The sequence below is a fragment of the Panthera tigris genome, chromosome E1 (assembly GCF_018350195.1).
Source record: "Panthera tigris isolate Pti1 chromosome E1, P.tigris_Pti1_mat1.1, whole genome shotgun sequence".
Lineage (NCBI taxonomy): Eukaryota > Metazoa > Chordata > Mammalia > Carnivora > Felidae > Panthera > Panthera tigris.
The window spans coordinates 27,279,855-27,300,863 of NC_056673.1; the positions used below are offsets into that span (position 1 = coordinate 27,279,855).

General features: G+C 42.0%; 1 protein-coding gene across 5 annotated transcripts in view; it reads right to left on the reverse strand.

The window, feature by feature from the left end:
• Nucleotides 1-11,044: 11,044 nt before the first annotated feature.
• Nucleotides 11,045-21,009, reverse strand: part of YPEL2 (yippee like 2) — a 66,055-nt gene continuing 56,090 nt past the window's right edge. For all 5 annotated transcript variants that reach the window (XM_042967602.1, XM_042967606.1, XM_042967603.1 and 2 more), the window contains 3 exons: nucleotides 18,549-18,592; nucleotides 17,380-17,488; nucleotides 11,045-13,017 (listed from right to left, as the gene is read on the reverse strand). In XM_042967602.1, the coding sequence (XP_042823536.1) occupies nucleotides 12,928-13,017; nucleotides 17,380-17,488; nucleotides 18,549-18,592 (243 nt within the window). In that variant the 3' untranslated portion in view covers nucleotides 11,045-12,927. The remainder of the gene's footprint in view (nucleotides 13,018-17,379; nucleotides 17,489-18,548; nucleotides 18,593-21,009) is intronic.

Consider the following 21,009-nt stretch of genomic DNA (forward strand, 5'->3'; position numbering starts at 1 on the left):
CTGAGCCACCCAGGCGCCCCTAGCAGCCTCTTTTAGATGTCATAAGAGTATCTCGGGGATCTTGAACTAAATGGCCAAGATTATAAATTGTATTCATTGTGTGCCAATGAAGTGAATGAGGAGTAACAAGGAAAAGAACAAGATAATTCCTCAAAAGGTTTCAAAGGCTTCATGGCAAATCACTTTCTAGAAAGAAAGAAAGAAAGAAAGAAAGAAAGAAAGAAAGAAAGAAAGAAAGAACATAATTTGGGGTTAAGGGTGAAGTTTTCTTTTGAATGTGCAATCTTTTATAATTATTTTACATGTAGCTATTTTAGCAATGCTGTCATCGCAGCCATCCTTCTGCAAAGCTCACCTTTCTGGTTTAAAGGACACTAGGTTAGAAAACAAGAATTAATAGAAAGGGCTTGGTTTTATAATCTATGCCCAGAGAGAGAGAGAGTGGGTTTTTCTAAATGGATTAATCAGAAAGCAATCATTTTGGAGAGCTTATGAGCTCCTATACCTGGTCCCTCTTCCCAGTACCTGCTTTCTCACATCTTCATTTTTTCATTCTTTATGTATGTTTTCTTATGAAGCAAAAGGTATGTTTGTTCTTATAATGCAAAGTCACTTTTAAATTCTTTCCCACTCTTTACCTTGTTTGGTCAGAAAAGAATTTTTGTACATTTATCCCATGGGAGGAATGTGGCAGCAGAAATCAGGAAAAAAAAAAAAGAGAGAGAGAGAATCTATGTCTCTCAGAATGACTCAATTGAAATATAAACAAACAAACAGACAATTCCAAATGCTGAGAAGCATGTGGAGAAACCGGAACTGTCATGGACTGCTGGTAGAAATGCAAAATGGCACAAACATTTTGGAAAAAGTTTGTTCCTTCTAAATACAAACAACCACTTGCCATATAACTCAACAATTTGACTTTGAGGGATTTCCCCAAGAATGGTAAAAATATACACATAATATGCACAAAAACCTATCCACAAATGTTTATAGCAGCTTTTTCCATAATAGCCAGAAACTGGCAACAATACAAGTGCCCATTATGGATAAATATACTGCAGTATATCCATACAAGGGAATACTATTCAGCAATAAGAAAAAATGACCTACTGGGGTTCCTGGGTGGCTCAGTCAGTTACGTGTCCAACTTCGGCTCAGGGCATGAGCTCATGGGTTGTGAGTTCGAGCCCTGCATGGGGCTCTGCGCTGACAAGCTCAGAGCCTGGAGACTGCTTCGGATTCTTTGTCTCCCTCTCTCTTTGCCCCTCCCCCACTCATACTCTGTCTCTCTCTCAAAAATAAATAAACATTAAAAAAATTTTTTTTAAAATAAGGAATGACCTACTCATGCATGCAATAACAGATGAATCTCTAAAGCATTATGTTAAAGTATTATGACAGATTCGATAGGCTACATACTATAAGGTGTTCTGAACAGGCAAAACTACAGGAACAGAAAATAGATCAGTGGTTGTCAGGGGCTAGAGATAGGAGGGGGATCACTATAAAACGGACATGAAGGAACTTTTAGAGGTGATTTAAATATTCTATATCTTAATTGTGATGGTTAGTTACACGACTGTACTCATTTGTTAAAACTCAGGTACACCTCAAGAAGGTGAATTCTGCAATCTGTAAACTATATCTGACTTGAAAAGCTATTTGTATTTCTTTGGCTTTTGAGTTTCGAAATCCTAGGCCATCAAAAGTAAGAAAAAAAGATTCCAGGGAAGAACAAAGCATTTGGGAGAAAATACCATAAATGAAAGCAAGATTTCCCCACCTCTCTCACTTGAAAACGATTCCCTCACCCAAAGAGATTAGGGGTGAGAGAGGGGGAAAGAAAGTAGTCAGAGAGATTAGTGAGGTCTGGAGGTAAAAAGGTTAAACCTAAAGAGACCCCATGGAAAGAATTAGAGTTCATGTTCATTGACTGCCCAACCTATGACTGAATTAGCTCACATGTGGCCTCACCAGGCCATAGTGCTGAGGACTTTCCTTGGGCAGCAGATAGCACATCACTCTCTGACCAACCAGCTGAAATGATCCATGTTTGTGCCTGAAACGTTGCTCAGCTCTTTGTCCAACATACCCCATGTGGAGAAACCCTTTTCCTTGCTATTACATGAGTGACTGCCAGCCCCCATGCTCCCCACCCCTTGTACTTTGGTTTGACTGAATGAAACCATTGAGAACCTTCACTCCCACCATGAGATGTGAAACACATGCCTGCTTTAGTTACCTTTTCTATCTTCTAAAGTTCTGTCTCATTTACCTTATTGTTTCCAATGGAATGAAGGTAAAAGCTAAAACAATCTTTCCTTTCTCCCACAACAGTCCATAAATATCACTAGTCTCCTCTTATGTCGAGGTTGAAAGGAATAATTCTTTTATTAGATGACCATCCTTACATCCACATGAATATTTGTTCATCCAACATCACTGAGCTGCTAGTTTTTCAACTGTAATGAGTCCGGGTACCTGGACTCTGGGAAGAGTCCTGGGGAAGGAGACAGACAATCTGGTAAGGACCATAGCACAGGCCTAGGTCAAGAGCTAGAGGGACCCAGTGTTAGACAGGCAGCAAGAGGTCTCTGGGAAGCCTTTCTATAACTATACTTTCCAGTTCAAACCAGTAATTGCCATGGTAGCTCTGATCTTTTCTTCTTTGGGCAACCACCCACTCCCCTTTGTTAAATAAGTACTCCCTGAAGGGATTGAAGAAACTTCCTGAGGGCAGGGACCCTGTCTATTTATCTCTAGCACAATGTCTGGCTCAGAAATACTTGTTGAAAGAATGTGTAAGTTTTGGGGGATATTTACTATTTGCCAAATATCAAGACACATGTAAAGAAATATAAAATAAAATATGCTTAGAAAATGCATGCAAAGAAAAAGAATCATTATAAAACATCCTATTCTAATTCTTCTTATTTGTCTAGTGATTCACATGCATTTTTCCACTTTGAAAACCACACATCCCTGCCTTGCCTTCACCACTACGATAGCAACAATAACCAACATTTCTTCAGCTCTGGGGTGCCAGGCTCCATCTCAGCTCTTGATGTACATTATCACACTTAGTTCTTACCACAACTTTCTTTTAGAGATCAGTCAGCTGAGCCTCAAAAGGTAACCAACCTATCCGAGGTCACACAGCTAAATCTAGCCTGGAAGACTGCTTTTTAGTCCCACATGCCAGTTAGTCTCCTGCCTACAGAAAGGATCTTTACAGGCATGCTCATGTTGAGTTCTGCCTGCCTCATGGCATAGCTTATTAGGGCAAATCACCCATAGGCTACACCTGGGTCTACCCAAGGCAAGATGAAATATGTGATGCATTGGACACAACAGGTCCAAACCAGTTATCTCTGTGGTAACTTTGGCCTTTCCTTTGCAAGATGGCTACCCACACCTCCTTGTTAAACAGAAACTCCCACAGGTCCTTCCTATAGGTAGGGCCCCAGGAGGTCAGTGGCTCTTCCTTTCCTCAATCCTCCTCCCTCAGATGGCTGGCATTCTCACTGGTGCTATTTCTTTATAATATCATGGAGATATAAAATGAAATGAGGGGCGCCTGGGTGGCTCAGTCGGTTAAGCGGCCGACTTCAGCTCAGGTCACATTCTCGCGGTCCGTGAGTTCGAGCCCCGCGTCAGGCTCTGGGCTGATGGCTTGGAGCCTGGAGCCTGTTTCCGATTCTGTGTCTCCCTCTCTCTCTGCCCCTCCCCCGTTCATGCTCTGTCTCTCTCTGTCTCAAAAATAAATAAAACGTTAAAAAAAAAAAAATGAAATGAAACCTGAGTCTTGGGTATGTCCTGTCACCATGGAAACAACTTCAAACCTGGGTGCCTCCAGGAAAAGTGGGTGCTGTTCTTCCAATAGCAGTGGAAAAAAGGGACGGGGAACTGGACAAAGCCAAAACAAGCTCCTGCTGGGCGGGCAGCAGTTTCAGTAATACACATGGCATGTTCCACATTGGATTATGTCATCAGCAGCAACATTATCAACCTATATTCCTAATCTTTGGCACTGTGCTGGCCTGGTACAGAACGTACCAACCAAATGAACGACAGGTCAAATTATCTTACTTTTGTGAAGGGACATTTTAAAGTCTATTAAGGTGGTTCAAAGAATATGGTAGGAAAAAAACAAACAGTAATAAATTTTAAGAACATACTGTGACTGAATTTTTGTTTCTCGGAATGGGAAACCAAAATTTTCCCAAGAGACTCCATTATTGAAGCCATAAATAAAATATCCCTGCTTGGTTGCTGTGCCTGCATGGCCTTGCTCTGGAGAATGAGCTCAGAATGAGAAGCAGGCAGTCCAGGGGAGGCTGGGGAGGTGAGCAAGATTTGAGACCATTCTCCTTCTTCTGCATGCTGCCTGCATATCAGACCAGGATGCAAGAATAAAAAGCAAATTATGCTTTACTGAAGACCAATAAAGATGGTTACCATGAAAATTATCAAACAGGATTCTAAAATTCAAGGATGTTTTTTTCTAGCTGATATCCTTCCTTTTTTCTTTCCATAAATGTACATACTCTGGAAGTAAAAGCAAGTGCATGGTGCAGGGACCAACTACTTGACTGATCACCTAGGTGCTGTGTTCTAGTTTGTCTGCTCATAAAACTCATGACCAAGTGTTGGTGACTTAACTTCCTCTCTTCCTTTGTAGAGGTGGTGTGGAGAGATGAATATTAGATCCTAACTAGCACTATAGTGCTAGCAATACTCAGCCAAAAAAAAAAAAAAAAAAAGGTGACACTTGCTAAGTCCTATTTGATTGAGTCAATGTGCTGGACACATTATGGCTACTATTTGATCCTAACAATAACTTGAGTATGGTTGCTGGTATCCCTAAATTCATGGATGATGGAAGATAGTCCCTAGAATTGCAGTTACTTCCTCAGAGTGATCAATACATAAGCATGCAGTCAGGCTTCAAATCCCCATCTGTCCAACTCCAAAGCCAACCTTCTTTCTACTTTATCCTGCTTATTTCTGAGCTTGGAATAAACCATTAGCATGATTTTAATTCAATATAAATATAACTTAACAGTTCTGTCATAGTTTTCAAATAATTTTCTAATGCCTTAAAAAATTCAGCTTTCCCAGCTATCCTGTCTCTCATTAAAATGATCCCATGGGGCACCTGGGTGGCTCAGTCGGTTAAGTGGTTAAGCGTCCAACTTCAGCTCAGGTCATGGTCTGATGGTCTATGAGTTTGAGCCCCATGTTGGGCTCGCTGCTGTCAGCACAGAGCCTGCTTGGATCCTCTGTCCCCCTGTCTCTGCCCCTCCCCCGCTTGTGCGCTTTCTCAAAAAATAAACATTAGGGGGAAAAAAGATCCTGTATCACCTAGAGGGGAATTAGAAGTCTCTTCATGACACGCAAACTTTTAATCTTTGGCTTGTTCCAAGCTGGCCTGGAGAGTTAGCCCTGAATGGCCCCACAGAGATGGTGTGGTATGTAAGGTACTTTAGTCACTTCTACGTAGGCAAGTTTTTTACTTTCATCATTTCTATCAGTCTGAACAACTGAACGCAACAACTTTTTTCCTTAAAATCACAGCCCTACAATCAACAGGCCTGAAATCATATAAAATAAAGGTATAACAATTCTTCCTGAGGTTTGAACTCTTGACTTCCAATGGAAAAGACAGAATTTCTGTTTCATAAAAAAAAGGGGGGGAGAATACAAGAGGAGAAAACAAAACCTCCATGATAGTTTGGGTGTGTGCTTGGTCTGATCTGCCAGTAAGTTTCCTATTTGGTAGTTATTCCTGTTTCCTGAATGGCAGGCTGGGGCCACAGATTGGGAGGGGGTGGGGGGCTTCGAATCAGAACAAGAATTTACAAATCCTAGCTCTTCCATGAGCATGTTATTTATGCTCTGAACCTTAGTTTATTCCTCTGTAAAATGGAGTATTTGCTTCATACGATTGTTGCAAAATTAAGCAAATAATGTACATAAAAATAAAACACAACAGTCCTCTTCATTTCACTCCCAATTCAAATAGCAATCCGTAATCATAACAGCCATTTTATTACTGAGTCCTTACTATGTGCCAGGCACTGGGCACATAGATTATCTTTTTACTAAGTGAAACCAGTATTTGAAACCAGGTTCACTGACTCCAGAGAATGCCCTGTGCCCTGCTCTAGGTTCAGATTAAAGGATTTATGAGCAATTACTTCTGCAGGAAACAGCTGCCCATGAGGGTGGTGGTTGATGTGGCTGGATATTTGGCCAACTAGGGAGAGCCATGCATAACCCTTTGTTCTCCCACTCTGCATAATTAGTACCACTGATTTTCTGCTCCCAAGGATTAGTTGCCTGACTAAACTAGGCACATAATAGATGTCCAAAAAATGCTTGTTGAATAAATAAATGCAAATAGTAAACTGATTGCTCCTGATTTAACCATTTACCTACCTTGTGTAGGAAGCATTTAATGCCAACCTCCTCTCCATTCTCCTCGTAGGGATACTAACATATTAAACAGATTTTGAAAGCTGTTAGTTCTCCACCGTCCACATTAATTCAATGTTCACCAACCAGTTATTAAGTACGTACTATTAATCAAGGGGCCAGGGATTACACATGGGATCTATTGCAGGGTATTAGAAAACAACAAAGCCCAGCTTACACTCAGCTATGGGATACACAATACCTTTCAGGCAGCAGTGACCTTCGTGGCTTTGCTTAAATTAATTTTTAATTCACATTCCCTGAACCCCTACTTATTAAGCAGTCATGACAGGCAGGCTAAGAAACCATCCTGTGAAGAAGCCATACAAGAATTAAGAAGGCTGAAGGAAAAGAGGTGCTAAAATTTGGAACACAGTGTAGGGAAAGACCATAGGGCTGGGAAGCCAGGCTATGATTCCTGACCCTGTCATTCCCATGAAAACTTCCTAACCTCAATTTCATCATCTATAAAATGGGAATAATCAGCATTTGTCATTACTTTCCCATAGGGTGGTGAGGACTCCTGGGATGATGTGAGGAAATGCCTCACTGCGAGGATCTTAAATGAGGTCACGTAGGCAAAGTGCCCAATTGAAGGTGTGGTGCAAGCCAAGCACTCCATGAACATCAGTGATCTCCCCTCACTTTCCCCAGCCTGATCTCCTGGACAGCCCCTGAGGTGTAAGAGCTTGAAGTGTGAGGATTGCTGGTTTGAAGCTGGTTGTATCTAGCACACATTATCTTTTCTCTCCTCCTGGTCTGCCAAAGGCAAACAAGAATGAAATGATAACAGACACATCCACTGAAGCAAAACAGGTCACAGGAATAAGATAATATACTCAAGGACAAATAGAAGTCAATTGCAGCTCAGCCCAGAATGCATAAGTAAAAATTCATGGGAAGTAGATAAGGTATTTCTTATTTTACACAGAACAGACTTTTAAAATAATTTCACCAATACGAAAACACACGAATATGTACACACTTGTGTGGTTTTAATATCTTCTTTCTTCACTATTTAAATTGCCCAACCAAGGTGAGAACTCTCTAAGCCATGGAGAAAAGCTTTTGGAAAAGTTATGGTATAAAATCAAGTGTAGGCAAAAATATTTACTGTGTTAAATGAAGGCACCAGAATACAAAATTACTTACACTGACTGGTTATGCAAAGCTATGCATGTAGATGATCCTGGAGGCAAACAAAAACAGCTGATTTATTAGAATGGTTGAACCGTCACCCAGCGCCTAGAATCTAATATATGTTTCATAGTTGTTCAGTGAGTGAGAAGACTTGATTCTCCGTATACTATAACTGAATACTCATTTCCCTTTGTTAGCCAGTTATTCAGAGATAATGCTGCCTCTTTGTGACATAATTTTGTTTTTTTACAATTCTTTTATCTCTTCATTTAATGCAATCCAATTTCCCCCAAAGAAATTTGTATAAGCAGAAAAATTTGGAGAGTCTAATATGGGGGTTAGTAGACAGAAATCCTAAAGGTCACTCATGCATTTCTGATACCAAAGATAAGAGAAACATTTGTAGATAAGCAGGAGACCTGATTTTTATTCATTAACTGGCCAAATATCCTTGGAGAAAACAATCCCACAGGGTCTCAGTTGACAGCTCTGTGAATGGGGTTAGACAGATGACCTCCTGCAGGCTTTTCAGTTACTTTAAATGTTAAAAGTCAAGATAAAACTTGCTGGGTCAATTAAGACTAGATGAGCCTTCCAAATATTTGAAAACTTTATTTTCTCAAATGAGCACCAACACAGATTGAAATATGACAGAAACAATGCACTTTTCTCTAATACTGAATAACTATGTACAAATACAGGAAAAAGTGAGGACAAATTATTTGAAAATAATTATCTTTGTTATTGAAGCAAAGTGACCTGAAAAATGCCACCAAAAAAAAAAAAAAAAGATAAAGAAAATAACAAAACCCAAACCCAACAAATACAGTTTGTAAACACAAGCATAAATAGACAGATTCTATTCTATCGAAAGATCGTCTCTGCAGGTTGGAAAAGGGAACCGACTCTCACTTTCACCAAAATGTTATATAAAAACATATGGGCAGATCCAATTTGGTGATGATTATAGCTTGTTTCTTCTTGGCTTTACCTTTCACTGATGGCAGATTTCATGACTGTATTTTGCTTAAAAAGATTAAACATCTCTTTCCTCCACCTTGACCACTAGTACGTTTTCTGTTAAGAGTCAGACTCTTTCTTAAAATATATAAGTTGATTGGGTTTAAGATTTCCTAGACTCTTCCTGAACCTGAGGCAATCTGATCTTAAAATAAAATAAGCTGTTTACCTACAAGGTATCGTGTATGATTTTACTGATGTTCTTTTAACCCAAACCAGTTAATGAGGTGGCTTTTACAACAAAGGGAACCCTACGGTACATAAAGAGTATACTCACATCTCAGAAACACAGATTTGACTCTGATCTTCACAAAACAACAGATTTCCTTTACAATCTGTGAAAGTTGAGCACACAACGAAAGAGGAGCAAACTGGCAATAGCTCCATGCTCAGAAAAACAAAATCCTCATGGTTTGCACTGTTGGTCCACTCAGAAACAAAACCACCAGAGAGAAAGAGAAGAAAAGTCTTATGTGCCGAAGGTGTAAACTGTAGATATAGCGTCCCCAATTTAAAAAAAAAAAGAAAAAAAAACAGGAGGCACAATCCAAAGTGCTTTTTACACACACGTGTGCGTGAGTGTGCGCGTGTGCGCGCACACACACACATTAAAAACAAGATCCCAATTTGTTGGAAATTCTTCTAACAAAAGGAATCACTAAGTTGTTACTAAATTTGATTTTATTTATTTACTTTTCTAGCCAATATTGGTACAAGAAAATATTTCAATTCTCAACCTGGTAATGTAGTGCAGAGTCTGTTCCTTTGGGAAAGAAATGCAGAGAGGCATTGCTTTACTGCCTCAGTCCAGACTAACGTGATACAGATCTTTTTTTAAAAAGAGTATATTGATGATCACTATTTCCCTTAAAATATACTTCAAGAAATGCAGAGGAAACCATAGAATTTAAAAATGAAAATAAAAAGTGCTCTCAGGGGATCTGAGAAAACAGCACCAAATATATTATTTAAAAAATTAAATATTATTTACAAAAGTATATTTCACAAGCAACTTTTTAAATATATATATCCACTTGAAAATCTTTTTATAAAGGGGACACCTCTTTTTCACACAATGACCCACCAGTAAAGATTTACTCTATCCTATCTCCATGATCTTGCTGTCATAGGAGTTGGGGCAGCACTCAGTCAGGCCCAGCTGACAATCTGTGGCCATCAAGTTTGGCTGTATTTGATTCATATCAAATCAACCCATCAGCAGCCTGAGACTAACATCCTGGGGGTTTGGGTGTAACCCAGGGCTGCCAATGCCACATGACCTAGGGCAGCATAGGGGAGATGGAACTAGAGGGTCTGCTGGCTAGATTTCAGTTGCAAATGAAGGCAGCTGCTGGCTGAGGTATAGAACTTCATGCCTTTCCTTTCTCACTCCTCCTCTCCCTGCCCTGCTACTCCCTGCACCCTGCCTAGGCTTTACCATCAAACTCCAATTCCCTGAACCTGCCAGGGGTGAATGGATGAGGTCTTTGGTTATGCTCTGAGTCAATAATTTGGTGAGGAAATTAAAGAATGAACTGACTGAGGCCATGAGTTGATGTGTCCCCATCACTCAGCTGCAGTCTCTCCAATACTGCTAGACATTAGGTAGACAAGCCATGAATGGAGATAAAGTTATAAGAAGCACTTTTGGTTTCATTGACACAAAGGGATAGCCTAATGAGTTGTGTTTTTTTCCTCTGTAGTTATGGAAAAACCAACATTCTACTCAGATCTTTCGCACCAAGTATGGCGCCATGCACCCACTGGATGCTCAATGGGTAATAGCTAAAAAAGAAAGAAAGAAAGAAAGAAAGAAAGAAAGAAAGAAAGAAAGAAAGAAAGACCAGAACCTGGGTCTAACTGAAGCCTGCTCTGATCCATGCAACAGTCAGAGGCCTCATCCCCAAGGAGCAACAGTGGCACATGGGTCTCTTCTCCCTGTTGAAAATTCTAGGGCACCCCATGTCTGGTTTCTATATCACCACACTCCATTTTTAGTTTCACAGACAAAACACCTACCCATGTTTAACCCCCATTTTCTTTCTATGAAAAGGAGTATCAATAGTCAGGACTTTCCCCGAGCAAAGGGGCTTATCAAAATCCATAAATGAAGGCCACTACCTTCAAGGGAGACAGAAAGAGGGATCTATAATTTTTGTGCTGGCAAGCCAGCTTAGGAATGTGAAAGTAGAAAATGCTTTTTATTGAGACCTTGGCCCTGGGAGCCAGAAGACCTTTTTCTCTGGGAGTGGAAATGAAATACTCCTTCTGAACATCATTCTGCTTTTTAGCAATGTGGGGAAAACTTAACCTCCCCAGGATACTAAAATACTGAAACATGTGGACTAAAAGCCTTTGGGAACAAGATTCAATTTCTAAGAATCCTTTTTTTTTTTTTTTTTTAAATTGTCTTACAGAGGTGGTCTACAGCTAAACCTGGAGCCACCTGGTTTCCTGTCAGTCCCACAGTTCACTACCTCCAGGGCATGACCACGCCTACCTCGGGTCCCCCTTCTGCAATCAGCACACAGAGACAGAAAAAAGCATTTCCACCATGGATCACTCCCTAGAGGAATTTGTTTGAATTCTGGAAATGTTCTGGGTTGGCTGCTTGAATCTTGATTATTCAATTTTATAGATTCTTGCCTCTATGAACTCATTCTTTTTGTGACTTTTTAGGTGAATTTTTTCTATGGGATCAGCCCCCTTTCAAGAATGAGATACTCTAACATAACCTGTACATATCTTAACAATAATTACATTTTCAGTCTAAGCAATAAAATTAACTCAGTTAAATGAGTTTCGGTCATGCACCATGTACTGGCTGAAGTGTTGTAGAAAACACTTCATAGTGTCGGTTAACTGTAACAAACTCCTTTCTCTCATGAGCCTTATAGGGATTTGTTCCCCACTTCCCTAATATAATCAACTTTGGTTTGGGAGATGGGAGGTGGGGGCTAATATCAGAATTTATAACTTGATGTTTGACATCATATCTAAGCCCTCCCCACTGCTGGACCACTCTGACAATTTCTCTCCACACAAAGCATTCAAGTCCGAGGAGAATAGCTAGGGGCATGAGGAATCTACTGGCTGGGTTATCACTAAGCTCAAAGCCTTGGGACTTTGTTTTCCACAATCTACAATGATAGAACTGGAGAAAAACAACCAAAACTCTATGTACAAAGAATTGCTGATCTCACTGAAGCCATTGTATACCAAAGTGGAAATATACACTAACCTGTAATGGCTCAAATCTAAACTATTCCCAGCATTTCCCCACCCCACCCCCTTCCTTGCCACAATGCTCTTCTCTTATTAAGGGTCAGGAAAAAAAGGTCAGACAGAACTGCTAGCTGGTTCTACTTTTTTTTTTTTTTTTTCTGGCCCAATATCTGAGCCATTTCTGTAGGAGCTCCCAAACTACAGCCCCCTTTGTTCCCTGTTCTCAATTACTGATTTTACTTGGTTGGTGGTCAAAGCCTTTGGGATGTTTGGATCTTGCACCCATTGCAAAAGGCAGTCTCCCATCCTCTCACCAACAGTGGCTGAAGAGGCAAAGAAGATTACCTGAAGGGGCACTGAGGCATCAGAGTTATCAAAACCATCTGGGCTTTGCACTCTCTGCTGCCAGGACACCCCCAGCTGGACCCAGGAGGACCAGGCCCCTATCCCACTAGTTAGGGCGCATTCTTGTGCTCACATGCTAACCGGACACAGCTGGTTCAGGAACAGAGCTTCTGATCAGAGAGAATGCAGTCATGAGGTATTTTTTTTCTTTGTCCTTTTAGACAAGTCGATTATTTCAAGCCTAAGTTACCAGGACTCCAGGAGCAGCACAATTTTGTTCCTACCTCTAACGTCCCGTCCCCTGACCAGCCCTGGGACCCTCACGGCTCCCCATTTCCTTCTTCCTTGCACCCCGTGCTGTGCCACTGCTCTCCTGACAAGAGGCCATCAAGCAGCTCTTAATGAGCCCCAGGGCCCTTATCAAGGTGGGCTGCCCCATGCGGTCAGGCATCTGTTCCTTTCGTTGTTTTGTTTTCAGCCAACACTAGAACAGAGAGAAGCCAGGATCAACTCACAAACAGATACAAAGCAAAGAGACAGAGAGACAGCGATTTAGAGGCCGGTCACCAGAAAGACGGCTTCAGGGTGGGAGAATGCCCCAGATGGCAAGGCCCCTAAATGGATGGAACCAAGTGTTCAGTCACTCTCTCACGCTTGGGTAGAATGTTTGGTTGGATGGCGTTCACGTGGACACTGGGGTAGGTGGATACCCTCCAATCAGTCCCAGCCATTGTCCTTGATCATGTGTGCTAGCTCAATGATGTATTTGCCTTCTTTATATTTCTGGCTGCTTTCAAAGGCATGTTCCTAGGAGACACAAAGGAAGAGAAAAGACACCAAATGACCAAAGACAAGTAGGTGACTTTTTTTTTTTTTTTTTTTTTTTTGTAGCACAGGAGCAAAGGCAGGTCAATGACAGGGATCAGGACGAGCTTCAGCCAGACTCACTGGGAGAATTCTCACCATGCAAACATGCCAGGTCGCCTTCACTTAATACAGTTCTGAGGCAGCACCAGGACCTTCTCAACATTTACAATGGAGTTTAAATATTTTGCAATTTAAATGTTGTAAGTACTTTCTCAATATTTACCATAGAATTTCTTCAAGATCTTTGCTCATTTAAGTCTTTGCCCAGGGGCACCTGGGTGGCTCAGTCGGTTACTTGACTCCTGATTCTGGTTCAGGTCATGAGATCAAGCCCCATGTTGGGCTCCACAGTGACAGTGAGGAGGCTGCTTGGGATTCTCTCTCTCTGCCCTTCCCCTGCTCGCACTCTCTCTCTCTCTCTCTCAAACTAAATAAATAAACTTAAAAAAAAAAAGTCTTTGCCCAAATGTCACCATCTTAGTAAAATCTTTCCTGAATATTCTACTTTAAAAGCACAACTTCCACCCCAGAACTCTCTCTTCCCCCTCTCTTCCTGTTTCATTTTTCTCTATAGCACTTATCATTCTCAAATATACAATATAACCTCCAGGTCTATTTTACATATTATCTCCCATTACTACAACATAAATTACATGGAAGGCAGATATTTTCATTTATTTTGTTCAATGCTGTGTCCCTTGTGTTTAGAAGACTGCTTGCCATATAATAGGTTTTCAGTAAGTAACTATGGAGTGTGTGGTGTGTGTGTGTGTGTGTGTGTGTGTGTAAAATCTTAGGGGAACTTGGTTTCAGATGCTAATCAGAAATCTGCTCTAAGGATGATGTATCTATGAAGTTTATGTGTTATAATTCTCAATTGTACTTTGTTACACTTAGAGAAAAGACACTCAGGGAGAGACCAAAGTATGGTGAAGTCAAATAGGTCTCTTTTTTATTTATCTTTCTGTTTCTGTGTCATGTGTGTTAAGTCTGTTTTTCCTTCACTGCCTTTCTCTAGGGAGAAAGGAGCTATGTGAACTCCAGGTTGAAGAACCCAGCAGCCCTCAAGCCCCCACTCCCACCCCACCCCCCCACCCCAGCTGCCAGGCTTCCGGAGGAAAAACTCAATATAAACCACCTGGCCAATTACCATCCTAAATTTACGGCACTGTGGGTGGGCTCTCAGGCTAGTAAGTCCCATAGGAAGAAAAAAAAAAAGCCCTGCATAGGTATAGGATCAAAGAGATATTTTATTCACAGGCATAGATGAATAAAAATATCTCAGTGTATTATCAGAAAAACACTGGTCATCACGGTCATTATGGCTAAGTTTGGTGTGCAGAAACAGTGGATATCAGCTGCTGTTCTGAGTATTCCAAATTAGTAAGTAGCTAAACCCTACTGTCCATAGGTTCTGGGCAGCATGTGTATGAACTATATCTTCTGTCCTAGAGCTCCAGGGATTTGGGTCCCAGAATGAGAGCTCAGACTTGAGTCTCTTGCTGAGAGAGGAATCATTCCACAAAGTGGAGAGGGGAGAGGCCCTGAGAGAGAAAGTGCAAACACATCACACACATGCAAGAGCTGTGGGCTCAGCAGTAATTTCCCTGACACTTCATTATTCCTTGACTCCGTGTGTGTGTGTGTGTGTGTGTGTGTGTGTGTGTGTGTGTGTGCACGCACGCGCACGCTGTGTGATGTGTACACAATAGAGGAATGTGGTTCGAGAATACGACCTATTGTTCCATGGTAGCATGTTCAGGGTAGGCGGGAGGTAGAAAGAAAACTAGGAAAGTAAGACTATATCTCTATTGAACAACAACAAAAAAGCCAAAAGAAAAAAACATTTAATAGCCCCCAAGCCACAGGGCACTTGCAAAATGTCATAACTGGATTCCAGGGGACAGAGTACTAGATCTGAAGTCTACAGAAACCCCCAGACCTAACCCCATTTCTGTTTCCTGGCACCAGAAGCATCACTTAACCACTTTTGTTTATGACTGAGAACTTTCCATTTATAAGACTGGGATAAGTGAAAGTACTTCACAGGATTACTGTGAGGGTGAGAAGAAATAATGGAATGAAAGCTTGGAGCACCAGCCTGGGACATGAGAGGTAATCAATAAATACTTGGGGAGATGAATGCTTCTCTATATCGTCCTGTGATATCACGATACTTGTCAAGCTGTTTTATGTCTACCTGTAGCTTTCCTCTCTCATATGATGACTATAAACACCCCTGAGGGTAAGGATTAGATCTCATTTACTTTTGTATCCAACACAAAGGCTTTTAATAAACGTTTGTCAAAGGAGTGAATCATTTTATGTGAAGTAAAGAGCAAAACCAACTAACTCAGATTTATCTTCCGTCTATAATCCTGCACATCTTTAATGGAATAAGATGACAAAAAAGGTTGGGAAAACAGAAGGGCAGAAAATTTCTAGATCCTCAAAACCAGAACTGTGGCTCCCAGATCACCCAGAGAGGGCCAGTGGCCATGCAGGGGTAACAGAATAGCCAGGACCAGTTTTTCCCACAAGGAGCAAATCAAGGCAACTGTAGGGATCTGTGACCATCTTGCCATCATGAAACATACCATCTAGGATCTTTCTTTCTAATTCTGAACATTTCAAGGGAGATGTGAAAGATGGAATCTAGGGGTGCCTGGGTGGCTCAGTCAGTTAAGTGTCTGACTCTTCATTTTGGCTCAGGTCATGATCTCACAATTGGTGAGATCGAGCCCTGAGTCAGGCTCTGTACTGACAGTGTGGAGCCTGCTTAGGATTCTCTCTACACCCCCCCCCCCACCTCTCCCCTGCTCATGCTCTCTCTCTCAAAATAAACTTTTAAAAAAATTTTTTTAAAGTAAATAGACTTCATATTTTTAGAGCAGTTTTAGATTCACCGGAGAAGGCAAGGAGGCTTTCCCTGTATTCCCGGCTCCCCCTAATGCACAGCCTTCCCCAAAGTCCTGCAACCTACAACTGCACTCTGCGGGAACTTCTGACCACTCCTCCAGGCTCTTCCAAAGCTAACTATTGTCTAACTAACTGCAGGTCATATGAGCCAGCTTCACACTGACCCTGTGCAATTGACAGTACAGGGAATTTATGGCATTTTACATGGAATAAATCGTCCTCCCAAAGACAGGAAGACTCATTTCTCAATATTCCCACAATGATAGGGCAGAAAAAAGCACATGAACATATTTGCCAATAATAAAAACATCTGCCAAAAATAGCAATAACACAAGTTTATTTTCATTGAACATCTATACCTCCTCTCACCCCGGTGAAGTGCTCATCCGAAGTACCAACAAGACGTTAAAAATATTTGCTGAGGGGCACCTGGGTGGCTCAGTCAGTTGAGCATCATCTGATTTCAGCTCAGGTCATGATCTCATGGTTCATTAGTTCAAGCCCCACCACTTTGGCTCAGATCATGAGTTCATGGTTCATGAGTTCGAGTCCCATATTGGGTACACTCCTGTCAGCAGGGAACCTGCTTCAGATCTTCTGTCTGCATCCCCCACTCCAACTCTGTCCCTCCCCGACTTGCACTCTCTCTCTCTCTCAAAAATACATATTTAAAAAAATACTTGTTGAGTTAAACAGCAAAGGAACGAACGTCTAGTAGGAAAAGTCCATCCATGACTATATTTGACAGTGGACATTAATTAACGTTTGAGGATACCTAGCATAGAGCCTAGAGCCTGGGTAACATGTTCTGAGAACATTTACTGGAGCAAAGAGTATGGGCTCCACAGTCAGACTCCTGGACACCTATATCCTGGTTTGGCCACGTAATGGCTAGGTAACATTAGATATACCATTAACTTCTCTAAGCCTCAGTTTCCTCATCCATAAAATAGGGATTAAAATATGAACTACTTTCTAAGGATGCTGTGAATATAAATAGAATAATGTATGTCTGGAACACAGTAAGCTGTCAGGAAATGGTATACGCTGCTATTATTATTATTATTATTAATTAAATTGAAAAGCAGGTGTGTGTGTGTGTGTGTGTGTGTGTGTGTGTGTGTGTGCGCGCGTGCGCGCGCACGTGTGTGTGTCTGTCTCAGGGGCAGGTGTGAAGGAATGAGTAGAAGGGGACTATCAGAGAAAAGGGAAGAAGAGTGTGGTAGACAAGAGCGTGCCAGGAGTTGCTCTTTGGGCCCAGTTTCCTGTCCTGGCCTAAGATAATCCCACAAGGCCGTAGGAAGACAGTGGAAGAAAGAAATCTTTTAGCATGAGGCTCTCCCTTCCTCCCTCTCACTGCCAACCAGACTCCTCAGTACTTACATATTTCCAGCCCAGAGTGGTTTTGCAGTTTTCACAGTAAATGTCTGCAACTGCATGCAATCCTGTTAGCAACACTCGCTCTTCTGCAGGCCCGCAGCCCACATTAACTCTGTGCCAAGGGACAGAGAGAACGGGTAGTTAGTCACACATTCATCATCAGTCATTCAAGCTGAGCTTGCAGCAAAAAAAGAAAAAAAACAACTGAGCACAGATGCCTCAAGAGAAGCCAACACCAAGAAGGGCATCATTTAAGACTGAGAGTGGTAACAACCCTGAAAAGGTAACCACGTGGAAACATCACCATTGAAATGATTTTGAGATCTGCAAGTTCTGATTCAGTGAGCCTATGAAAAATAGTCTTCATGGTTGAGACTTTGCTTGGAATGTTTCTAACTAATGCTTCTAACCCAAGGGGACAAACAGACGGCCACACTGTGAAGACCATGAGCTGAGTCCTCAGCTCAGAGCTTACTGAGGACTGAATGCAGCCAAACATGGCAACATGACATCAGCACCATGTTGTCCCAATTACAAGGATGAACGAGCCCCATATTATCTCAAGCTGAACATGCTAGATTTCCATTCTCACAGTTTATCACGCTTGTGCGAGCTTCATCCTCCTTTCCCAAGTAAGAGGCTATGAATGATGTGCCCAGGAATGATGGAAGGCCCTACAGGCTGCAGTCAGGGGGACTCTTCACTAACCGGGCCTTTCCTCTAGCCTGAGCTCCTGCAGCAGACATCGGGGTCTGTTGTTTGACCTCCCCTCTTCTCCAATGACTCATGGTTATGACCCGGTTATGACCATGGTTAGACCTGGTTATGAAGCCTCCATGATGAGGCTCTCAGAATCACTTCAACTTCTTCTCTGTGAGACTATATAGCCCTCCGATCCTCTTATGTTCTTACTATGGGTAGTAAATGTATACTTTTTAGCCAAAGATGCTGAAAAAAAAAAAAAAAAATATATATATATATATATATATATATATATATATATATATATCCACAAAGATAACTGGCTTCCAATTGTAGAGAATAATGTTCCACAGGGCTTTTATTGTGGCAGAGAAGGCAGGGACCAGTGTTGAATTAACACTGAGGGCTGCTTTTCCCCCACCCTGCAAAATTTGCAACAAACAACGGATGTACCATTCAGAGACACTTACACTGAGTTAAAGAGGTATGCTCGTCCTTGACTTCCTTGGAACGACTGAAATGCAAGAAAACAAATCGATAGTTAGGTATCCATTTCACCCACCCATTTGGAAAACCAGCCTCAAATCACAACAATCATGACCTTCCAGGATTGACACAGCAAAAAAAGAGCACTGAGCCATTTAATAGTCCAGCTGGCAGACAGCATGGGGGAGGACATGAGGGCAGAATAAACAGAGCTAAGAGTTTGGGCCAGCTCACACTTGGACTGTTTTCACTAGCCCAGGTGAGGAGATACAAAAACCAAACTCCACAATAGAATTGAAAACTTCTTCCCTCCTGACACCATCTGTTTTATTAATACCCCCGAGATAATCCACATTGGCCTTTCCTGGATCTTGGTTTCAGGCATCTGTGCTGGCCACAGCTTTCCTCTGAGTTGGCTAGGGAAATCAGTGTGTGCGCTCTTGCTTGCCCTCTTGGTCTAACCCTGCAGAAGACAGCAAAGAATCCCCAAGGCAAGAAAGAATAAACCACTAAACCTTCACTCCTCACTTCTGGGAGATTCTAACTGCTATGACAGTTACAATCCTCCTAAATTCCTTTTGAGGTGTAAGCAATTTGATCTCTAGGTCACAGGAATGCTCATCAAGCAGCAATCCCATTTTAAATTCTAGCTTAAATATGAGCTTCTTTCTTCCAACTGAAGGGGTAGCAGGCAATAGGGGAAACATGAGCCAGAACTTGCCACACAGTTTGGCATCTACTTCCATTAACACAGGCCCTATCTGTGTTTTCCTCCTCTGGTTACATTGAAATGTCTGGCTGACATGAGCCATCCGTGTTCTGCATTGCTGCCTGCATTTTTAATGCGGTCTGACAATCGTACTCTGCATCAAACATCCCAGTCTTCTCTGAAAACCACTCTAAAAACAAACAAATAAGGGACTCTCTCATGACCTCTACTGCTCAGTGGCTGGAGAAATCCGGTGGTGGCTGGTTAATAGATGACCAGAGGGTAGGAGAGAACCAGACAGGACACAGATCACTGCACACCAGACAGCCATTGTCAGAAATGCAGGACTTTAGGGATCAGTGCTGCCAGCCAGAAAGAAAGACAAAATTTTTGACTTGTGGAAAAACTGCCTTTGGGGCAGCTAGATTGCTGGTTGCCCAACAGAAAAATGTACCAGAAGCCTTTGCTCTCAGGTGGAGCTCCAAGAAGCATGCAGATGTTCCCCAGCTGCTGCTCAGACCCAAACCAGCTTTCTTTCCTTTGGGTTTTGGAACATTCCTGAGGAACATAAGAGCTCCAGACTGGAACTGAACATGAATGAGTGTCCCAGCCTCAAAATCTGGAGGTCTGTGCCACGTGTTTGGAAGAGACATGTCCCTGTGACACAGATTATGGATTTGCACAACCTGTTAGTTCAACCTTGGAGCACTAGGCACCCAAGCACTGCCAGGGTAGCAAAAGCCTCACAATCTGGCCCCACCAACCTCTGCGGTCTCTTCTCTTGCTGGAGTGTCCTTTGCTCTAGTCAGGCCGAACCACGTGCAATTCCTGGAATTTTGCGTTTCAACAACTTTGCCCACGATATTCCTTCAGATGGGGAGGCTCTTCCACCTGACCTATGCTAGGCCTGGGCTCAGCTTCCTCTCTTTCGTAAGGCTTTCCCCGACCCCTCCCCCCAGAAGACGCACGTGTTGGCACCCATGTACTGGACACCTCTTGCTCCTTGTCTGTTCCTCTTTCTTAGTCCTTCACATACTGGATCTAATTTATCCACTTATTTTCTAACTCCTTCACTAGATCATGAGCTGCCTGAAGGTACAGGCCATGTCTTCTTCACTGTCTCTCTGAACCCCTACCACACAGCACATGATCTGACATACTGTAGGTTTTATTATTTATCCCACAGCTAAATTGCCTCTGTTTGCCTTGTTTTCTTTAAACAGTTTTATTGATGTATAACTGACATAATAAAGTGTGCATATTTTTTAAAATATTTATTTATTTTTGAGAGAGAGAGACAGAGCATGAGCAAGGGAAGGACAGAGAGAGAGGGAGACACGGAATCTGAAGCAGGCTCCAGGCTCTTGGCTGACAGCACAGAGCCCAATGTGGAGCTCAAACTCATGAATCATGAGATCATGATCTGAGTCAAAATAGGACTCAACCTACTGAGCCACCCAGGCATCCCTAAACTGTACATATTTAATGTGTACTATCTGTATGTACCTGTGAAAACATCACCGCAATCAAGAATATGGACCCAAAAGTTTCCTCTTGTCTGTCTTCATCGTATATAGCCTTTTCCTCCCCTCCTTGTCCCATTCCCCACTCATCCACAGGCAGCTGCTGCTGTCACTACAGTTGGTATTTTCTGTTTTCTTATAAATGAAAATCACACCCTTTGTAGGGTTTTTTGGTCTGGCTTCTCTCATGCAGCATAATTCTTTTAATATTCA